This window comes from Lissotriton helveticus, chromosome 8 (genome assembly GCF_964261635.1).
Source record: "Lissotriton helveticus chromosome 8, aLisHel1.1, whole genome shotgun sequence".
Lineage (NCBI taxonomy): Eukaryota > Metazoa > Chordata > Amphibia > Caudata > Salamandridae > Lissotriton > Lissotriton helveticus.
In genome coordinates, this window is record NC_136069.1 from 106,909,174 (window position 1) to 106,928,123 (window position 18,950).

An 18,950-nucleotide genomic window follows, 5' to 3' on the forward strand; every position below is an offset into this window, starting at 1 on the left:
TGCTACACACAGCTGCACTATTGCAAGCGCAACAAGTATTGAGGCACTTGGAGAGAGACACCTTTCCGAAGAGAGGAGCTGTGCTGGTTCTGAGATGTGAACATTGCACCTAGGCCTTGAGGTATGGTCTGCTGACAAAGCCCAGAGGTCTTCTTTTTTATAATAAACTATCTCTTACCACGGGGAGGGTGGTTAGGTCATTCGATCCTTTTCCACTGATCTTTAGAAAATGATATCCCCGTTTGTATTCTATGGTATTGTAACAATGCTGACTATATTGTGTTTATGCATTTTGCTGCTAGTATTGGCTCGTGTACTGCACCACAGAGCGCGTTAGTTGAAATAAACATTTTAAACTATACCGCATCTCAGATTACTCGCATTGTGAATAAGTACGAGTGAGTGAGTAAAACAGGGTCTGGCTCCTACGATTCCCAAGATAGAGCGACGTGTTCTGGGTTGTCTAATCATTGGTAGCTTCGCTGTAGACGGAGAACGAATAAGACACTATAGCTAGTCGTTTGGGATGTTGGGTACTAATGTGGAAGGTTGATACACCCCTATTCACTGAGGTCCTGTTTTCCTGTGCATAGTTCTATATATGTGCAGAATCCCCACAACACCGTAAGCCCCAAGGGGAGGCAGGATATGTTGTCACTGATGGTTTTCAAGGTGGTTGCTTGGGTAGCTGGTGGCACATAGAGTGACACTAGATTGGTGGCCGCCCCTCCCAGTGTCCCAGTCAGGATCACGAAACGGCTTTGGGGGGGGTCTATGACTACATTAGTGGGAGTGAAGGGGAAGGTGCGTCGCAGGAGAACTGCTACGCTACACGAGCCCCGTTTAAAGCCTGCGCGCCAGGCTCTGTCGAATCCAACCCTCGCGAGGAAGGGGCAGTGATTACCCATGAGCTGTGTTTCTTGGAGTAAGAGGGCGTTGGGGACGTTTCTGTGGGCATATCTCAGGACTAGGGTGCATTTGACTCTGTCTAGGAGGCTGTTAACATAAGACAGGATTGTGAGGCGTTCACCCTTGTGCAGTGTTTGTGTCGTTGGTGACATGAGGTGACTAAAGGGGCGCTTGGTGCTGCCTGATCGGAAGGGCCGGCTGGTCAGTGGTGAGGCATTTGAAGGGATCAGGCCAGTTGGCGTCTGAGTAGCGCGCTTGTTTGCTGTAGGTGTGGAATTGAGTGCTGTGCTCGTCAAACATGGGTGAACCATAACTTGGGACAACAGCCCAAACTCTCCCCCAACCCACCTCACAGCAGCGGCGGGTCCAGTACGGCTGGAGGTGTGTTGGTCGATTTTAGTTTGTGTTGCATGTAGTTTTGACCACCTTCCTTTTCCCATGATGAGTGGAGGCAGTGGATAGGAGCTTCACAGGGGGTCCGGGCCACATAGTCAGAATCCGCGGGACAGTGCCCCCATCAATCCCTCTAGGGCAGTGGGTCAGGCAAGGTCAGGATCACTCTGGCCAGTTGTTCGACTGAGGATTCTTCTTGGATGAAGACCCCAAAGGCGCTAGGGGGGGTATGGGGGGAGGGGGGATGGGGAGAAACCTCCCCCTCGTCTCCACCCAGGGCCACATAGTCATCTGGGGTCGATCCTCGTTGGAGCGGAGCGCCTGTTCACCGCGTGGGGTAGACGGCCAGAGGCAGGGCACCATTGGTGCATCTCCGGGGGCCCACAGTACCTACTAGTAAGGGTCCGCCCGCTCCATCCACTGCCCTGTAAAGCTTAGTCTAAATATGGTAAGGCTTTTTCAGGGGGTGCCATAGGGTGCTTTGGTGGGCTCAATTATTATCCAGTTCTGGGCTAGCACTGCTCAAGCAGGCAGGGAACGTTGGCGGCCGCCTGTAGGACAGGGATCACCCTTGGGCCGCCCCCGCCTGGGTGCAAGTCCCTTCCATTACCAGGGCGCGGCTGGCTTTAAGGAGCTACAGTCGGGGTCTTTGTTCCCTCCTTCAGGTTCCACCCAAGCGTTACCACCACTTCGAGGCCCAGAGACACCTGGTGCCTCGGGGCCCTCTTGGGCCCCACTCTCTACGCAGCATTCCAGAGTTGGTGCGAGGCCGGGACCCCTGCAGTTGTTAGCAGGGTCAGGGGATGTCATGCGGATGTGATCCCTGCAGGCCAGTAAGTCCCAGCCCATGTCTGTCATCAGAGCTCCTCTAGTGGAGAAGGGGTCCGCAGCAAACCTTCCGCTTCATATTGGGGTGGGTATCCAGTTCAGAATCAGTCATTGGGGGGCATCCGGGAGCCCTGTGGCCGGTCTGACCCCAGGGCCTCCAGTCGCCTGTAGTCATTGCCAGCACGGGGAAGCTGGACCAGGGAGCCGTCCGCGGCCTGCTGTCACAGTATCGTTCAGGGAACAGGCCTCACTTCCCCGTCTGGCCCAGTCTCGCACGTTGGACCCCAGGCACTTCAGGGGTCTCACCGTCTGCCCTCCGGGTGTGCGCAGGGATTGTGGGACGGGGCAGCCAGTGCACGGGTGACCCCCCAGGTGACGCAAAGACAGCGCACAGGTCAGGCCCCCAGCAGTCCAGGTCGGGCCCAGGCGCCCCTCGCAACCATCTTCCGACGGACGCCCTGGGGCACACACCCGTCCACTTTCTGGAGAAGGGCTCGCCCCCCTGCCCTGGCAAAGGCTTCTCTCCTGATTGCAATGTCGATGTTGTGGTGGGCAGGGTGCAAGCATCCTCCTGCTCCAGCATGGTATCTCTGGCTCCACTTCCCCCGAGGTCCGCCTCACTCCTGTCGGGTTCTAGGGTCCACCATCTTGGCCCAGATCTATTGCCTCCACGCGGGCAGCCGCCCGCACCAGGAACGCCGTCTCTTTGGATCGGAGGAGCAGGGCCGACCGCCTTAGGTGTCAGAAGACCAGCTCTACCAGGAAGGAGCGGGGTGGAGCCCAGGATATCCGGTTTGCCTCCCGGGGGTCCGCCTCACCCTGGCCGGTTCCTCCGTTCCGCCATCATGGCCTGGACCAGTCGCCTACGCTCGGGCAGCTGCCCACTCCAGGAATGCCACCTCACCGGATCGAAAGGACAGGGTGGGCCACCACCGGTGTCACCATACCAGCACCATCGGGAAGGAGCACAAAAAGGGCACCGGTGAGTCGGGTGATTAGGAGCGGATGACAGAGGGGTCCAGAGCACGCTTAGAGTGCGACCGCCATCTTGATGCTCCAAGCCACTGCCCCAGGTTTTAAGATTTTTGGCCCTCCTCAGACTTACCCTCAGGTGACCTGGGTCTCTTATGAGAATTGGCAAAGCTGTTGCTCTCCTCATTAGATGATGTCCTCTGCCTCTTCTTCAGCCATAAAACAGCCTGCTTTCAGGGTTTTAGATGAGAAAGTGCATCAGAGTTTGCACTGTTTCTTCTCATGTTGTGGATAGAGGCAGTAAATGTAATCCTTCTGGGGATCATCAACATGAGCCCTCTTTTTTTCACAGGACTCGCAGGGGGGAAAAAGGCCCTTTTTATCAGACATAGTGAATATCCAAAAGAACAATATGAACAATTTGGAAGAACTGAGCAGAGCTCAGAGAGACTCCCTTCACACATGACGTGCAGTGAGAATCTGAGGGATTCAGCCTCTCTTGGGAAGGTTCTAGAGGTTGCTAGCTAGGGATTGGTTGTACCTAGAATTTCCTTTTTTTAAGAAAAGAGGTAGATAGGCTATTAAATTCATGGTTTACACCATGATAGCCTATGGAAAATGTTTATCAATCAGTCAGGGTTTTGTAGAGCACACTGCTCTCCTATGAGGGTCTCAAGGCGCTCGGGGGTGTGTGAGCAGCTCCGTTAGGGTCATTCTAAGAGCCAGGTCTTGAGGTCCTTCCTGAATTGGTGCAGTAAAGGGGGAGTTCGTTCCAGGTCTTGGCTGTGAGGCAGGAGAAGGATCTTCCACCTGCTCTGGTCCTGTGGAAACCGGGACGGTGGCTAGGGCGAGGTCAGCTGATCTGAGGTTTTTCTTGGGGACGTAGAAGGAGATTTGTCATTGAGGTATTGGGGTCCGATGTTGTGGAGGGCTTTCTAGGCGTGTGAGCAGTTTGAAGGTTATTCTTTTTTCAACCAGTAGCCTGTGGAGGTCGGGGAGGTTTGGGTGATGTGGTCGTGTCGTGGGATGTCAAGGATGAGTCTGTCTGTGGCGTTCTGGACAGTCTGGAGTTTGCGGAGGAGTTTTTATTTTATTCCAGCATAGAAAGTGTTGTCTTATTCCAGTCTGCTGGTAATGAGTGCGTGGGTGACGTTTTTCCTGGAATCGGGGGGATCCACTTAAATGTCTTGCGTATTATGCAGAGGGTGTTGAAGCATGTGGAGAATACAGCGTTGATCTGGTGATTCATGGTGAGTGATGAGTTGAGAATAATGCTGAGGTTGCGTGCGTGGTCCATGGGGGAGGGTGGATTTCCGGGGGCAGGGGGCCACCACGTGTTGTCCCATGCAGAAGGGGTAGAGCAGAGGATGAGGACTACTGTTTTGTGCAAGATGAACTTCAGGCAGCTGTTGCTCATCCAGTTTGCGACAGCTTTCATCCCTTCTTGGAAGTTGCGTCTGGTGATGTCGGGTTCCTTGGTGAGGGAGAGGATGAGCTGGGTGTCGTCAGCGTAGGAGACAATGTTGAGCCTGTGGTTTCCGACGATGGTTATGAGGGGGGCCATGTAAATGTTGAAGAGAGTGGGGCTGAGAGAGGATCCTTGGGGTACTCCACAACTGATCTCTGTAGGTTCTGATAGGAAGGATGGGAGTCTTATTTTCTGTGTTCTGCCTCAAAGGAAAGATCTTATCCAATATAAGGCTTTTCCATGAATGCCGGCGTTTATTACTGCTTTATTTATAGTACTGTGGGACTCCCCCTTCGACAACGGGGAATGATTCAAGCGTGTGAATCTATGACAGATACCCCAATACTGGATACACTAATGAACACATATAAACATGATTATCAGGTCATTATACAACTAAAGAACCAAAGAAAGAAGAGTAGAATAAAAAGGTATGGTACCTCCGATCTACAATGGATCCGTTCACTAACTGCTGACAATGCTTGAAATTGAAGTCTCTTTGCCTTGACCACAATAATTGGGATGCATCGCTAGTGCCTTCATGATCTTTAATGTTAGACAACATATCTCTACTGATAATCTGAGCGCTATAGACATCATGTCAGTGGATTGTTCTGTTTTTGTCAAGTACTCTTGATGGTTGCTGTGATGTTATGGATCACTTAGGAATACTGACCTATCAGAAAAAACAGAAAACGTGGCCTTTCTCCCTCAGTGCCCGCACATTCAACAATCTTTTATTTTGATCACAGCAACCTGAGTCCATATACACCTCTCTGATCACATCTCCAATTCTTTCCCTTGCCACCTCCTGATCATCCACTTTGTTGCTTAGAAGGAAACAGATGTAGGAACTTTTGGAGTGTATGGTGAGCTCCTTCTACCCAGCATCCCTTTTCTGTCTAAAAAACAAACACAAGGGGAGGCTATCTCAGGGGTTCAGCAGTATCCTAAATTTCCTTTATAACTCTCTTCAACCTCACCCATACATGTTAGGACTGGCAGGTGGGGGAAACAATCACTCCTGCCAGCTGCTGAGCTTACTCCCCTTTCTATACTGCTTGATGCGTTCCCTGCTCTCTGGCTGATCCCTAGCCAAGCTCCAGTCAGTGACTCCTGCTCTAGCAATTATCATTTTCCAGGTTTAAGCTGTGCTCTTTGCATCTATATGCTGAATAACTTGCTACATTCCTCTTCTACCCCTTCTATACTTTATCATTTGCCTTCTAATTGCGGTGGCTTCACATTAATTACCTTTTCCATGATCCCCACTTCAACTACTTGCCCTTGGTTTTCAGATACCTCTTTTTCTTTCTTTATCTTTACCCCCGTCATCCAGGTTCAGCAATGCTGTACTATTTCTATGTTTCTTAAGCCCCACTCTCTCTTTTTTCTGGTGTCTTACTTATATGTCTCTAAAGTCTCTTTATCCTACATCTTTGTTTTGGAGGTCCTTATGTCTTGCCTCCAAAGCCAGAGTCCTGGCTCTCGCACTTTTATTTCCCGATGTTTGCATCTCTCCTATCTATGCCCCTAGATATATCCATTTCTCGCTCATTTGCTTCTGAGAACCACCTCCTTCCTCTTCTATCTCTCAATTTTCACTTATGTCAGAGATTTCCCTTCCAATGTCCCGCACCTTTTCTATCTCCAAGTTCTACTGCAAAGCTAACTTAGGCAGCTGCCCAAAGATCCACCAGCAAGATAGGGCAGGAACATAAAAAAAAAAAAAAAAAACTCTTTGGAAGCATTCAATGTGCCCCCCACTACTGCGATAGAGGTGACAAAATCCACTACATCTTCCAAAATCCCAATCCTCCTGTTTTTCACTTGGCATGTAAAAGAGATCAGTTGGATTTTGGAAGAGATGGATAGATCTTTCAGGTTGGTTAGAGGCTCTTTAAGGAGAAATATTATTAGAGAAAGCTGCAGTAACTCTGGTACTGCATTTAGGAATACTTCATTTGTCTTAGGGTGTGGGGCTAATGTTTAGTAGATGTCTTTAAAGAAGCCAGGGAGAGCTGCCCACTTTGTGATGAATCCGAGAGTGTTAGGGTGTAAGCTGAGCTCAGGTGAAGAAACAAAATAGTAATATTATGTGAGGGTGCTCTGGCAGCTAAGCAGGAGGTAGGGAAAGCCCCAACCCAAAATTACATGCTTAGATTCTGGAGATAATTTTATATAAACTCTCTGTTACACATTCCTAGTACCACCATCTCTGGCTTGTCTTCTGCAGTATTGTATAGCTCATGGGCAATCAACGATTCCCACACATAGCTCCTAATGTATGGGGCATGATGCTGTTACCACACCTGGGCACACAGGTAAGTATGACTCTTATGGAAGCTGTTTTCAAAGGGAGGGCATTACCAACTAATGTCATGGTAGCTTCCCCCATGACAAAGATAATGTTCCTTCTGTCTCAATATAGTGCTTTCATGTTACTTTACGAAGCAATCTACCGTTAGCCTCCTGTAAGGAAACTGTTCTTGGTGTGCATGTGTACACGCACAAATGTATACTGTACCTCGTTGAAATGTCATCATCTTCTCCACCCCATCCCCAGTAAGTGTTTGGAAATCCATTGATCTTCATATATTGCTCTGGAGTCAATGCGGAAACACCTCCAAAATAAGACCAATAGGGCAAACTAGAAATGAAAGAAACAACTCACAGTTAAACGTTTACGTGACAATAGCTGTGTCAATTTCAGTTTAATACTGCCACCTTAAAAACATATTATAAATAATGGTTATTTGAAGCTGGCCAGAACGGAAAGGGTGTCAAAGCTCTGTAGGACTTGTTGCTTTGTTATACAATGAATCATGCAATATGTATACACAAAAAAAGCATAGAACTGAGGGGTGAAAAAGGCAGTCACTAAACTATAAACAAGCAATGGAAAAAGCCAGCAGGTCTCACTTGGGAAACCAATTGGCTTTGGCAATGATTTTAGCCATTCTGTACAACCATATGGCCACTGTAAAGGATGGCTGAAAATAATGTAAAAAAATAAATAAAAAGTGCGGTGAGATAGTCGTTGCATCATTTTGTAGGTGCGTGCAAAACACAGATGCACATGCCTAGAAAATGAAGCAAGCTTTTTAGGGCTCGCCTGCTGTGCGCATGCGCATAGCTGGCGAAGCTCTATAGGGGCTTAAACAGCGTTTACCCAAGCACGATTCCACTGGCGATTTCTTGAAGTGCATGTGCTTTTTAGGTCATTGCGCAAGCGCAAGCCCTAAAAAGCGCGTGCACAATGCCACCAGCCGCCTGCCTGCCTGCCTCGCATTACCACATCAAAGGCAGCTTCTCAGCGTGCGCTCATCCCCTAATTATTCACAGCCGGCCGGCCGTACTTTCAGTTTCACGGCCGCCGGCCGTGTCTCCTTTTATGCTAACTCCCTCTGTACCTCTCCTTGCATCCTCCTCTTTACTTCGATTCCTGCCGTTTTCTCTCTTCTCCGGCTGTTTGCTTTGCTTCCTTGTTAGGACTTGTGCCCCTCTCACCCTCACCCCCTCACACTCACTCACCCTCACACTCACCCTCAACCCCTCACCCTCACCCCTTCACCCAAACAATCACCCTCAACCCCTCACCCTCACTCACCCTCACCCTCAACCCCTCACCCTCAACCCCTCACCCTCACCCCCTCACCCTCAACCCCTCACCCTCAACCCCGCACCCCCTCACCCTCAACCCCGCACCCTCAACCCCAACCCCTCACCCTCACCCTCAACCCCTCACCCTCAACCCCTCACCCTCAACCCCTCAACCCCTCACCCTCAACCCCTCACACCCTCACCCTCAACCCCTCACCCTCAACCCCTCACCCTCAACCCCTCACCCTCAACCCCACACCCTCAACCCCTCACCCTCAACCCCACACCCTCAACCCCTCACCCTCAACCCCTCACCCTCAACCCCTCACCCTCAACCCCTCACCCACCCTCACCCTCACTCACCCTCAACCCCTCACTCACCCTCACCCTCACTCACCCTCACCCACCCTCACTCACCCTCACTCACCCTCACCCACCCTCAACCCCTCACCCTCACTCACCCTCAACCCCTCACCCTCAACCCCTCACTCACCCTCACTCACCCTCAACCCCTCACCCTCAACCCCTCACCCTCAACCCCTCACTCACCCTCACCCCCAACCCCTCACCCTCAACCCCTCACCCACCCTCAACCCCTCACCCTCACACTCACCCCCAACCCCTCACCCTCAAACCCTCAACCCCTCACACCCTCACCCTCAACCCCTCACCCTCAACCCCTCACCCTCAACCCCTCACCCTCAACCCCTCACCCTCAACCTCAACCCCTCACTCACCCTCAACCCCTCACCCCCTCACTCACCCTCACCCCCACACTCACTCACCCTCAACCCCTCACCCTCACCCCCACACTCACTCACCCTCAACCCCTCACCCTCACCCCCTCACTCACCCTCACCCTCAACCCCTCACTCACCCTCACCCCCTCACCCTCGACCCCTCACCCTCAACCCCTCACTCACCCTCACCCCCTCACCCTCAACCCCTCACTCACCCTCACCCCCTCACCCTCAACCCCTCACCCTCACCCCCTCACTCACCCTCACCCCCTCACTCACCCTCACACCCTCACCCTCACACTCACCCTCAACCCCTCACCCTCACCCTCAACCCCTCACCCTCACCCCCTCACTCACCCTCAACCCCTCACCCTCACCCACCCTCAACCCCTCACCCTCACCCACCCTCAACCCCTCACCCACCCTCAACCCCTCACCCTCACCCACCCTCAACCCCTCACCCACCCTCAACCCCTCACCCACCCTCAACCCCTCACCCTCACCCACCCTCAACCCCTCACCCACCCTCAACCCCTCACCCACCCTCAACCCCTCACCCTCACCCACCCTCAACCCCTCACCCTCAACCCCTCACCCACCCTCAACCCCTCACCCTCACACCCACCCTCAACCCCTCACCCACCCTCAACCCCTCACCCTCACCCACCCTCAACCCCTCACCCTCACACTCACCCTCACCCTCACTCACCCTCTCACCCTCACCCTCTCACCCTCAACCCCTCACCCTCTCACCCTCAACCCCTCACCCTCAACCCCTCACCCTCAACCCCTCACCCTCAACCCCTCACCCTCAACCCCTCACCCTCAACCCCTCACCCTCAACCCCTCACCCTCAACCCCTCACTCACCCTCACCCCCTCACCCTCAACCCCTCACCCACCCTCACCCCCTCACCCTCACCCCCTCACACTCACTCACCTTCAACCCCTCACCCTCAACCTGTGGAAAAGTAAATTTTGCCATGTTATATGTGCCTACGTGTTCCTCATCCTATGTTATATGTGCATGATCGATATGCATATGTATCCCCTTATGGTCGATTAAAGACGCAAATATAGTTGTGTCCAACTCTAGTATGCCAGTTCCCAGTTCTCGTGAAAGCAACGAGTATTAGGCCTATGTTGCCACGTTTCACAGTATGCACGTTAATTCAGTAAATGTCCCCGTTTCTAGGCCTCAAAAGGGCCCGGACACCAGATTCAAGTTCCTGTCTCCTGAACCCTCTCCGAGGAGCGATACAGCCCCCACCTGCATCCCTGACCCTTCACTTCCTTTCGCGCAGCACAGTGCCCGGCCCGGCCTGGCTCTGCCTGCCTGTCTGCCAAGAGTATGTTATGCTTCTAGTTATCAGTCCAGCCCTCCTTCTCTGCATTCCTAAGCTACTGAATCGCATCAACAGTTTCAGCCATAGTCTAGCCTTTCTGTCTCCGTGTAAGAGAAATACTGTATTAATATTCATAGAATATTCCTCGCACACGCAATACATGTAGAATAATGCATGCACCAGCCTTAGTGTCAAGTAGCCTTTGCCCTGATAACTTTTGGATTCTATCAACATGTTCTCCAAACACCAGATACCAGATATGCCTTAGGTACATGTCGCCCTGACTCTGCAGACTTTAGTCTCCTCTTCTAGCGCAGAAGTCATAGCCCCCAGTTCTCCCTAGTAACACGTCATTGCCCGTTTGCGCGCACCACTAGGTTAGAGGTCCCAGTTGCTCGAGTAGCCCCCTCCATGTTTCCGCCTCATTCATGACACTTCTGTGACGTCCATATCACATGTCTATGTATACGCCCTGTACACGCCTCTTGTTACACCTACTTTATGTCTTATCTTTCGCGACTGCTACAAGTTACGCCTACTGCTACGCCTACTGTATTGAATGCTATTGTAAATGTAATGTATATATACCATGTACTGTTAATATGATACAGCACTCATGCCATTCCTGTCCCCGGCAGCTGCCATCCGTCTATTCCCATGCAGGCTGTCCTGTTCCTGTCCCTTATGCCTTATTAAAGCCTGTAAGACTCAAGATACCTCGAATCCTGACTCTTATTTATTGAGCTATCTGTTATTTGTATATCTTGTCAAAAATAGAACCGGTAATTAATTATTTATTTACCACATAATGGCGCCCGAATAGGGACTTGCCCTTTCCCCACGCGCCGGCGAAGCCACGCAGGCCCCCTGACCCTCTGCAGCCGTGACGGAACCATACCGTGCACCGGCAGATATTTCTGCTTCAAGTATCCCTCAGGCCCACTGAGGAGACGGAAGTTGCGGTCCAGCATCCAGACGAGGCGGTGTGGAACGCGGCGAGTCCCGACCAGAGCCCAAGCCGAGAGTACAATGTCCGAGGTATCCGGAGGCCCACCTGTAACTGAAGTTTGAAGTTCGTAGTCCGACGTCGTAGCAGTCCAGTCCAGTCCGAGGCCTTCCGTTCTTGCTGCCCGGTGAGTACCGTTGCTGGGGTAGTATCTAGACAGAGTCATTAATTTGTCTCTGGTCCGTGGGTTTGGGTACGCAGATCCAACACGAAGTGTTCACCTAGGTGGATGCGGGTCCAGACGTGTCTCTTTATGGGACCGGTATGTTTCGTACTGTTTTAGCAGTGCATCTAGTAATTCTAGTAAGTCTCGTTCTCGAGAAATTCATGTGTTCTGTTTCCAGTATATCAGGTAGTACTCTGTTCGAACTATTATTCATGTATTTTTATGTCGTGGTATGAAAGTTTTGTCTGATATGTTATTATTGTGATTATTGTATATTGTATTTCAAGTGTATTCCCGTAATGCCTCTTTTTTCCCAGTTATGTCAGTTAAAGACCAGAAAAGGGCTGCTCGAGGAAGCAGTCCCTGTCCCTCCTAGGGACAGTCCAGGACATTTCATGTATCACAAGCATGGCTTAAGTGCCATAATATATCTAGACTTATGGTCTGATTATACCAGACATCTCGAAGAGAAATATAGATGGCCTGTATCAGGCACATGGGATGCCGAGTGCATCATGCGAGTAGAAGAAGCATTATGGAAAAAGAAAGCCAGACAGTCCCAGAAAGATGCCATCGAGTTATGGCGCAAAGAATCTCATAAAAGAACCGAAAAAGAAATCAGGAAAACAGAATTAAGTAGAGAATCCTCAGAGAAAGCCCAAGAAAGGGAATTAATCGAAGAAGGTGAACGAGTTAGAGCAGAACAGTCAGACAGACAGAGAAATGCCCTTATTAAGGGTATGTATCCTCTTCTTGCCGAGGGCTTGCCAAAAGCAACCCCAGAGGCATCCAGTAATTTTCCGCCATCACTAGTTCCGATTAAGCTACGTCATAAACCGACCGCAGCTGATATTTTTCTCTCGTCCTATTTGGACGATACAGTCCCAGAATATGCAAATCCTGTTCCGCCTGCTCCTGTAAATAATGTAATTCCTGTTCCTCCAGCCACTGGTCCCGTGGGTCCAGTTAATGTTACAGCATCTGTTACAGCACCCCCGGCCCAGCCCACAGTACATGTGCCCGCTACATCAGTCACTCTGCCAGCACGTACAGTACCCACCGACGATTCCAGTTTAGGAGCCGTGGGGGGAAGTCCTCCTGGTACCCCGCCTCAACACAGACGTATGACGCTACATGAACTAGCGTTACAGCGTACGCCAAAAGTTCATACCTTCACAGATATCAAGCGAGCACTTACCGAATGTCGTTATGATCCAGTTCCAGGCGATGGTACCATGGTCATATATTCATTACGTTTAAGACGGGTGACCGATTATTTGGACACCCTGCCCGATATGAAAGAACATCTAGACAGAATATATCGTTTTATCCGTACAGGAGTGAATCCAGAAAGTATTCGCGAAGCCATGGTTCAAAGAAAAGTCGAGACTCAGCTCATGATTCTAAAGTTTCTAATTAACTGTTTAATAAGGGAACAAGATTGCCCGGAAAAAGATCAAGAAGAAATGAAAGTCCTGACTAGGTGGAGTGACAATATAGCCGAGGGAAAACACAAGGTTGTGTAGAGATTATGTACAAGAAAATTCGTAGGGAAATAATAAAGTTACACGAGAAACGAGAAGCAACACAAGTAACCGAGAAAGAAGACAACTCTGATAATGAAGAGGTAGATGACGAGAATCCCTCCAGAATAGCGTATGTAGGTAGAACTAGACTTTCCGACCGATATTCACGCCTAGACTACAAGAAAGTTTTTCCCTCTCCAGCACCAGAACAGTGTTCTCTGGAACAAGTATTCCAGGCTACCAATCATATTCTGAAATCGCGAATAGGTTATAGCGAGCTCAGTACCATGCATGAACAAGAATTAGCCCGATCAGCAGTCCGATGGACTACTGATTCCGACCCGTTTCCTGACGAAATAGTGGCCCAAACGTTTCTGAAACTGCCCCCAGCCGAGCAGCGACTGGTGGGTATGTATATGATCCAGCACCTCATCATACTGTATGAGGATCAGCATTCCGATCCAGGTCCCCTACATGATGTATTAAACGAGTTACTACAGTACAGATGGAAAGGTCTAGGTACCGATTTAATTAGTATCATTCTAGAACAGCGCCACAAATACCGAACGTTTCTGAATCCGCATTTTGTTCACGTCTCACCCCCAGAAAGTAAATCATTTTACATAGATAGACAGAATCCGTTACGAGAAGTACACCCAGTTAGAGGAACGGGTGGTGGTCTAGAACGAGTATTTGTTTACACCCCTATTACAAAGATGGAACTGTTAGAAATGAAAAAGTTAATTCCCTGTCATGACAAAGATCCAGCAGGGTTCCACCGTGAATTAAAGGACATGCTCCGTATGGGAGAATACACGTATCCAGATATCATTAAAATGTTAAAGGTCCTGTTGCCTGCGGGCATATATGAAAAACTCAAGGAAAAAGAATGGGAGGTGGGAGAGAAAAAGATAGATTGGACAGCTCTAGAAGCTGAAGATAATACACGAGTACCAGGTACCGGTCTTGGGGATAAAGCTAAAGAATTGCCCGAGTTATTGATACAAGTTTTGCCAAGATTACTAGCCACGAAAAAGGAAGACTGGGATGCCATCTCAGCCTGTAAACAGAAACAAGACGAAGATACTAGTGATTTCTATTCTAGATTTGAAAAATGTTTTATTATTAACAGTGGTCTGAAAACAAGTAGTGAATCATACCCTCATCTTTTTGTCACAAAACTAGTCGAGAATTCAAGTCCACAAGTTAAAAATCGAGTCCTGAAAGTCGAAAGTACCTGGCAAGCTAATTCTCCGTCACAGATGCTCCAAATGCTCCAGTACCACCAGAACAGAATCAGGGAAGAGCAAGAACACGAAAGGAGACGTATGAAAGACACGAAAATGAAAGTATTAGTTGCACAATCTGTTCCCCAAGACAGTCAGAAGAGGGGTCCGAATCAAGCCAGTCATCCTGCAGTTCCCGTTAAAGGGACCTGCAATTATTGCAAACAGCCAGGTCATTTTATAAGTGAATGTGCAGTTCTGAAACACAACATAGCTACTGGTAAGACTAAAGAAAGACCACGTCCGCCTAGACAAGAACAAGTTTCACAGACTTCCCAGCCACCACAGAATGCACAACAGACAGTTACAGTACCACAGCCTATAGCTGCAACACAGCACGTTACACAGCAGATGTACCAGTATGCACAGTCCGAGTATCCAGATTATCAGCCGTATTCATGAAACAGCCTAGAGGGGGAGGTAGGCTTGCTTCTCATCGAGATACCTGTAGATCAAGAGGGTCCCTATGTACACAGTCAAGTATTAGGGAAAGACAGAAAGTTTCTGATTGATACAGGGGCAAGTAGGACTACCATCAGTCATGACGAGGTTCCAGGGGCTCCGCTCTCAGGCTCTAGAAATGTTTCCCTTGGATTTTCAGGAAAGCCTATTATTAATGAAATATCGAAACCAGTTACTCTAGAAGTTGGTCCATTGTCCCGAACTACAGATTTGTTACTCACGAAATCTTGTCCAGAAAATTTGTTAGGCATTAAGACATTAAAAGAATTAGGAGCAGTAATTTGTTGTTCCCCAGAGGGGGTTCGTCTGTTTTTGAGAGACTTTAAAGGTCATTATGTATTACGTGATTTTGATCCAAGATTATTGAATGTACCACAGCATTTATGGGCGCAAGGTCCAACTGATGTAGGTTGTATGCATATCACACCCCATCGTGTGACTCTGAAACAAGGTGTAGTTTTACCACGAATCCGACATTACAAATTGCCACCTGAGGCTGTAGCAGCCTTATCCAAAATTATTGACGAGCTTATTGCTCAAGGAGTGGTTGTAGAAACTGACTCCAATGTATGTAATTCTCCTATCATTCCAATTCTGAAACGTACTGATCCAAATGCACCTCCAGTTTATCGATTAGTGATTGACCTCCGAGAGCTTAATAAATGTATCATTCCCCAGTATCCAGTAGTCCCAGATATTTCTTCTCTATTGACAGCCATTGATTCTGAAGCTACGTTCTTCACAGTTATCGACCTCAAGAACGCATTTTTCAGTGTCCCCATTCATCCAGACAGCCAGTACCTTTTCGGTTTCTGTTTAAATGGAAGGAGCTATAAATTTACACGAGCTCCTCAAGGTTTCACAGAAAGTCCTAGCATTTACAGTCAAGCACTTAAAAGACAACTAGACAATATTCACATGCCAGCTGACACTGCCCTGCTCCAGTATGTCGATGATCTACTGATCACAGCCCGTTCTGAACGTGACTGCGAATGTGCGTCACTTAAAGTCCTGTATTTCCTGGCCGAGATGGGGCACAAGGTGTCCCCTTCCAAATTACAATTCTGTGTCCAGCAAGTGGTCTACTTAGGACACTTACTGTCCAAGAGGGGTAGACAGTTGACACCTGACCGTATCCAGTTAATAGCACATCTTCCACAGCCCAAGACCCAGAAGGAGGTACGAGCTTTTATCGGCCTCACTTCTTACTGCAGACAATGGATTCCTCAGTATGCATTTCTAGCCAAGCCACTGATACAGTTAACGACACAGGAGGCAGCCGTATCGACTGTCCTCCCTTGGACCCAGGAACATGCACTTGTTTTTAATGAATTAAAGAAAGCCTTATGTAATGCACCTGTTCTAGCAACACCGAACTATAGTAAGCCTTTTACACTTTTTGTTACTGAACGTGATGGTACTGCATTATCCGTTCTCACACAAGATCAAGCAGGACAATACAAGCCCTGTGCTTATTTTTCTAGCACATTAGATCCAGTGGCCCAGGCTCTGCCTGCGTGCCTCAAGTCAGTTGCAGCCACAGCTCTAGCTATTAGACAAAGTGATTCCATAGTGTTAGGACACTCCCTGACAGTACAAGTTCCACACTCCGTGGAAGTTCTTTTAAACCGAACCCAGACTCAGCACTTGACAATTGCACGTTTAACAGGTTATGAACTGACACTGTTCCAGCCACACATAGAAATCAGACGCTGCAACACTTTAAATCCAGCTACACTGTTACCGTCAGTTACTTCAAATCCTGCCACACATGACTGTGTGGAAGTTGTTAACACCATGACAAAGCCAAGACAAGACCTGACAGACATTGCATTACCTGATCCCGACCTGACACTTTATGTGGATGGTTCATGTATGAGAACAAGTACAGGAGAACTAGTAGCCGCGTATGCAGTGACTACTGAAACTGAAGTTATAGAGACACACCGTATTGACACCCTGTCTGCTCAAGCAGCAGAGCTAGTCGCTCTGACCCAAGCCTGCATACGTGCCAAGAACCTGAAAGTAAATATATACACAGATTCACGTTATGCATTCGGAGTCGTACACGACTTTGGAGTGCTCTGGCAAGAAAGAGGTTTCATGACTTCCCATGGAACCAAGATCCAGCATGGTCTCCTCATTCAAGCTCTGTTAGATGCAATACATTTACCGACAGCTATAGCTATCATGAAGTGCAAAGCACATACGAAAGTCACTGACATCATTTCCCAAGGTAACGATCTAGCAGATCGAACAGCCAAGCTTACAGCTCAGACTCCAGACATTCCGGTTAACACAATACTGACACATACTCCAGATCAGACTACTTGTATGACAGTTAAGGACCCTACACAAGATGTCATAGATATACAGTCACATGCTACTCCCGATGAAATCAAGAAATGGTCCGAACAAGGAGGGGTCCAGACAGATCAAGGATGGTTGACGAAGGGAAAAGCCACATGGTTTCTCCCCGACTCTATGGTTCAAGTCATTATTAATACCGCACATAGTCCAGCACATCTAGGAGAAAAAGCTATGTTAGACAGTATTCAGAACCTCTGGTTGAACAAGCATTTACGAGCTGCAGCCAAGCAGAAAGTCCGTACCTGTATGATATGTTGTCAGTTCAATCCAGGTAAAAGTGTCCCGGTGGAACAAGGTGGATTCCAACCTCCTGACCACCCTTTTGAAGTCCTCCAGATGGATTATATTCAGATGGAGCGATGTCGAGGTTTCAAGTATGTCCTCGTAGTTGTATGCGCTTTGTCCAGGTGGACAGAAGCATATCCAGTTCCAGATTACACAGCTGCGACCACTGCCAGGCAGTTGGTTCGTGAGTATTTTCCCCGCTATGGATTACCTAGGGTCGTGTATTCAGATAACGGCCAGCCATTCTCATCCGAGCTTATGAAACAAGTTTCCCTTCTATTAGGGTACCAGTGGAAGTTCCATTGTGTACGCCATCCTGAAGCAGCCGGTCTCGTAGAGAGACATAATCAGACTTTGAAAATCCGAATTGCCAAAGTATGTAAAGAAAAAGGTGTAGACTGGCTAGTAGCCCTGCCAGTTGCTCTATTCTATATGCGAATGGTTGCACATTCCAGATCAGGTCTGTCCCCGTATGAGGTCGTATTCGGCCGTCCTCCAAATATGTGGGGTACACCTCGACCCCGAAAGATTACCGATGTTTCCAGTAATATGCTGACAGATTACCTAGCTTCCTTGATGTCTGCCCTACACTCTTGTCGTTCACAGGTTGCCGCTACATTTCCAGACAACACTGAGGTGAAACCGCATGAGATCGTTCCAGGTGATATGGTCTTCGTAAGGAACTTTGATCGTTCAAGTCCGCTGGAGCCCCGATGGAAGGAGCCCCGTCTTGTCCTTCTTACCACCAGGACCGCCGTCAAGCTCGAGAACCGCAAAGGCTGGGTGCACACCAGCCATATTAAGAAGTTTCATGGACTTAAGCAAAAGACATTCATTAAAGACTGCCCTATTCTCAAGGACTGCCCAGATACAGACTCTGAATTCAAAATTCCCCTGTTAGAGAAAACTCCGCAGCAGGAGTATAAACAGAAACTCCGGTCTAGTAAAATAAGTCAGCCAGTTTAATTGTTTAAGTCCCTCTCGGGTGAAGCGGTTAGACAGGTTCCTGACATGTATGAGACAGACCCACACAGTGAGAGAGTTAGTCAAAACTCTAAAAGATGTATTGTCGTTCTATTCTTCTTGTTATTTTTGAGTCTTATGGTTACCTGCACAAGTTATGCTTTACATTTATGTTTTCCTATTTCACATGTATATACGTTTTCCAATACTACAGTAGAGCACACATTTAGTGATCTGCCTCCTCACGAGCTATCCTATCGTCTTGCTATGCGAAATAATACCTTTATCCGAATGTTGCATTATTCACACCAGACCAGCAATGCCACTAATTGTTGGGTGTGTGGTCGACTCCCCCCTTTCCAGACACCGAAGGGAGTTCTGCCACTATTTCCTTATCCATTTTCACATAATGGTTCGTGTGGAGCATGGTCCACGTTAACGTCATCCTCAACTGATATGTCCTTCCTGAATAGAACCTGTTTCCCAGACAAGCAAGGTCTCACCCATAGAACAGGGTTAGATCTAGAAAATGAAGTATATGATTTAGGTAATTATTCCTCGAATTTCATGGTCCTGAATGTTCAGTCCGACACTACTCCAGATTTGCCTGCTATTTCAGTGCTACCAG

The 18,950-nt window shown here is 48.7% G+C and overlaps 1 protein-coding gene across 2 annotated transcripts in view; it reads right to left on the reverse strand.

The window, feature by feature from the left end:
• The window catches only part of LOC144772417 (beta-1,4-galactosyltransferase 3-like), a 568,172-nt gene that overhangs the window by 133,112 nt on the left and 416,110 nt on the right, over positions 1 to 18,950 (reverse strand). For both annotated transcript variants that reach the window (XM_078656711.1, XM_078656712.1), the window contains one exon: positions 7,098 to 7,220. In XM_078656711.1, the coding sequence (XP_078512837.1) occupies positions 7,098 to 7,220 (123 nt within the window). The remainder of the gene's footprint in view (positions 1 to 7,097; positions 7,221 to 18,950) is intronic.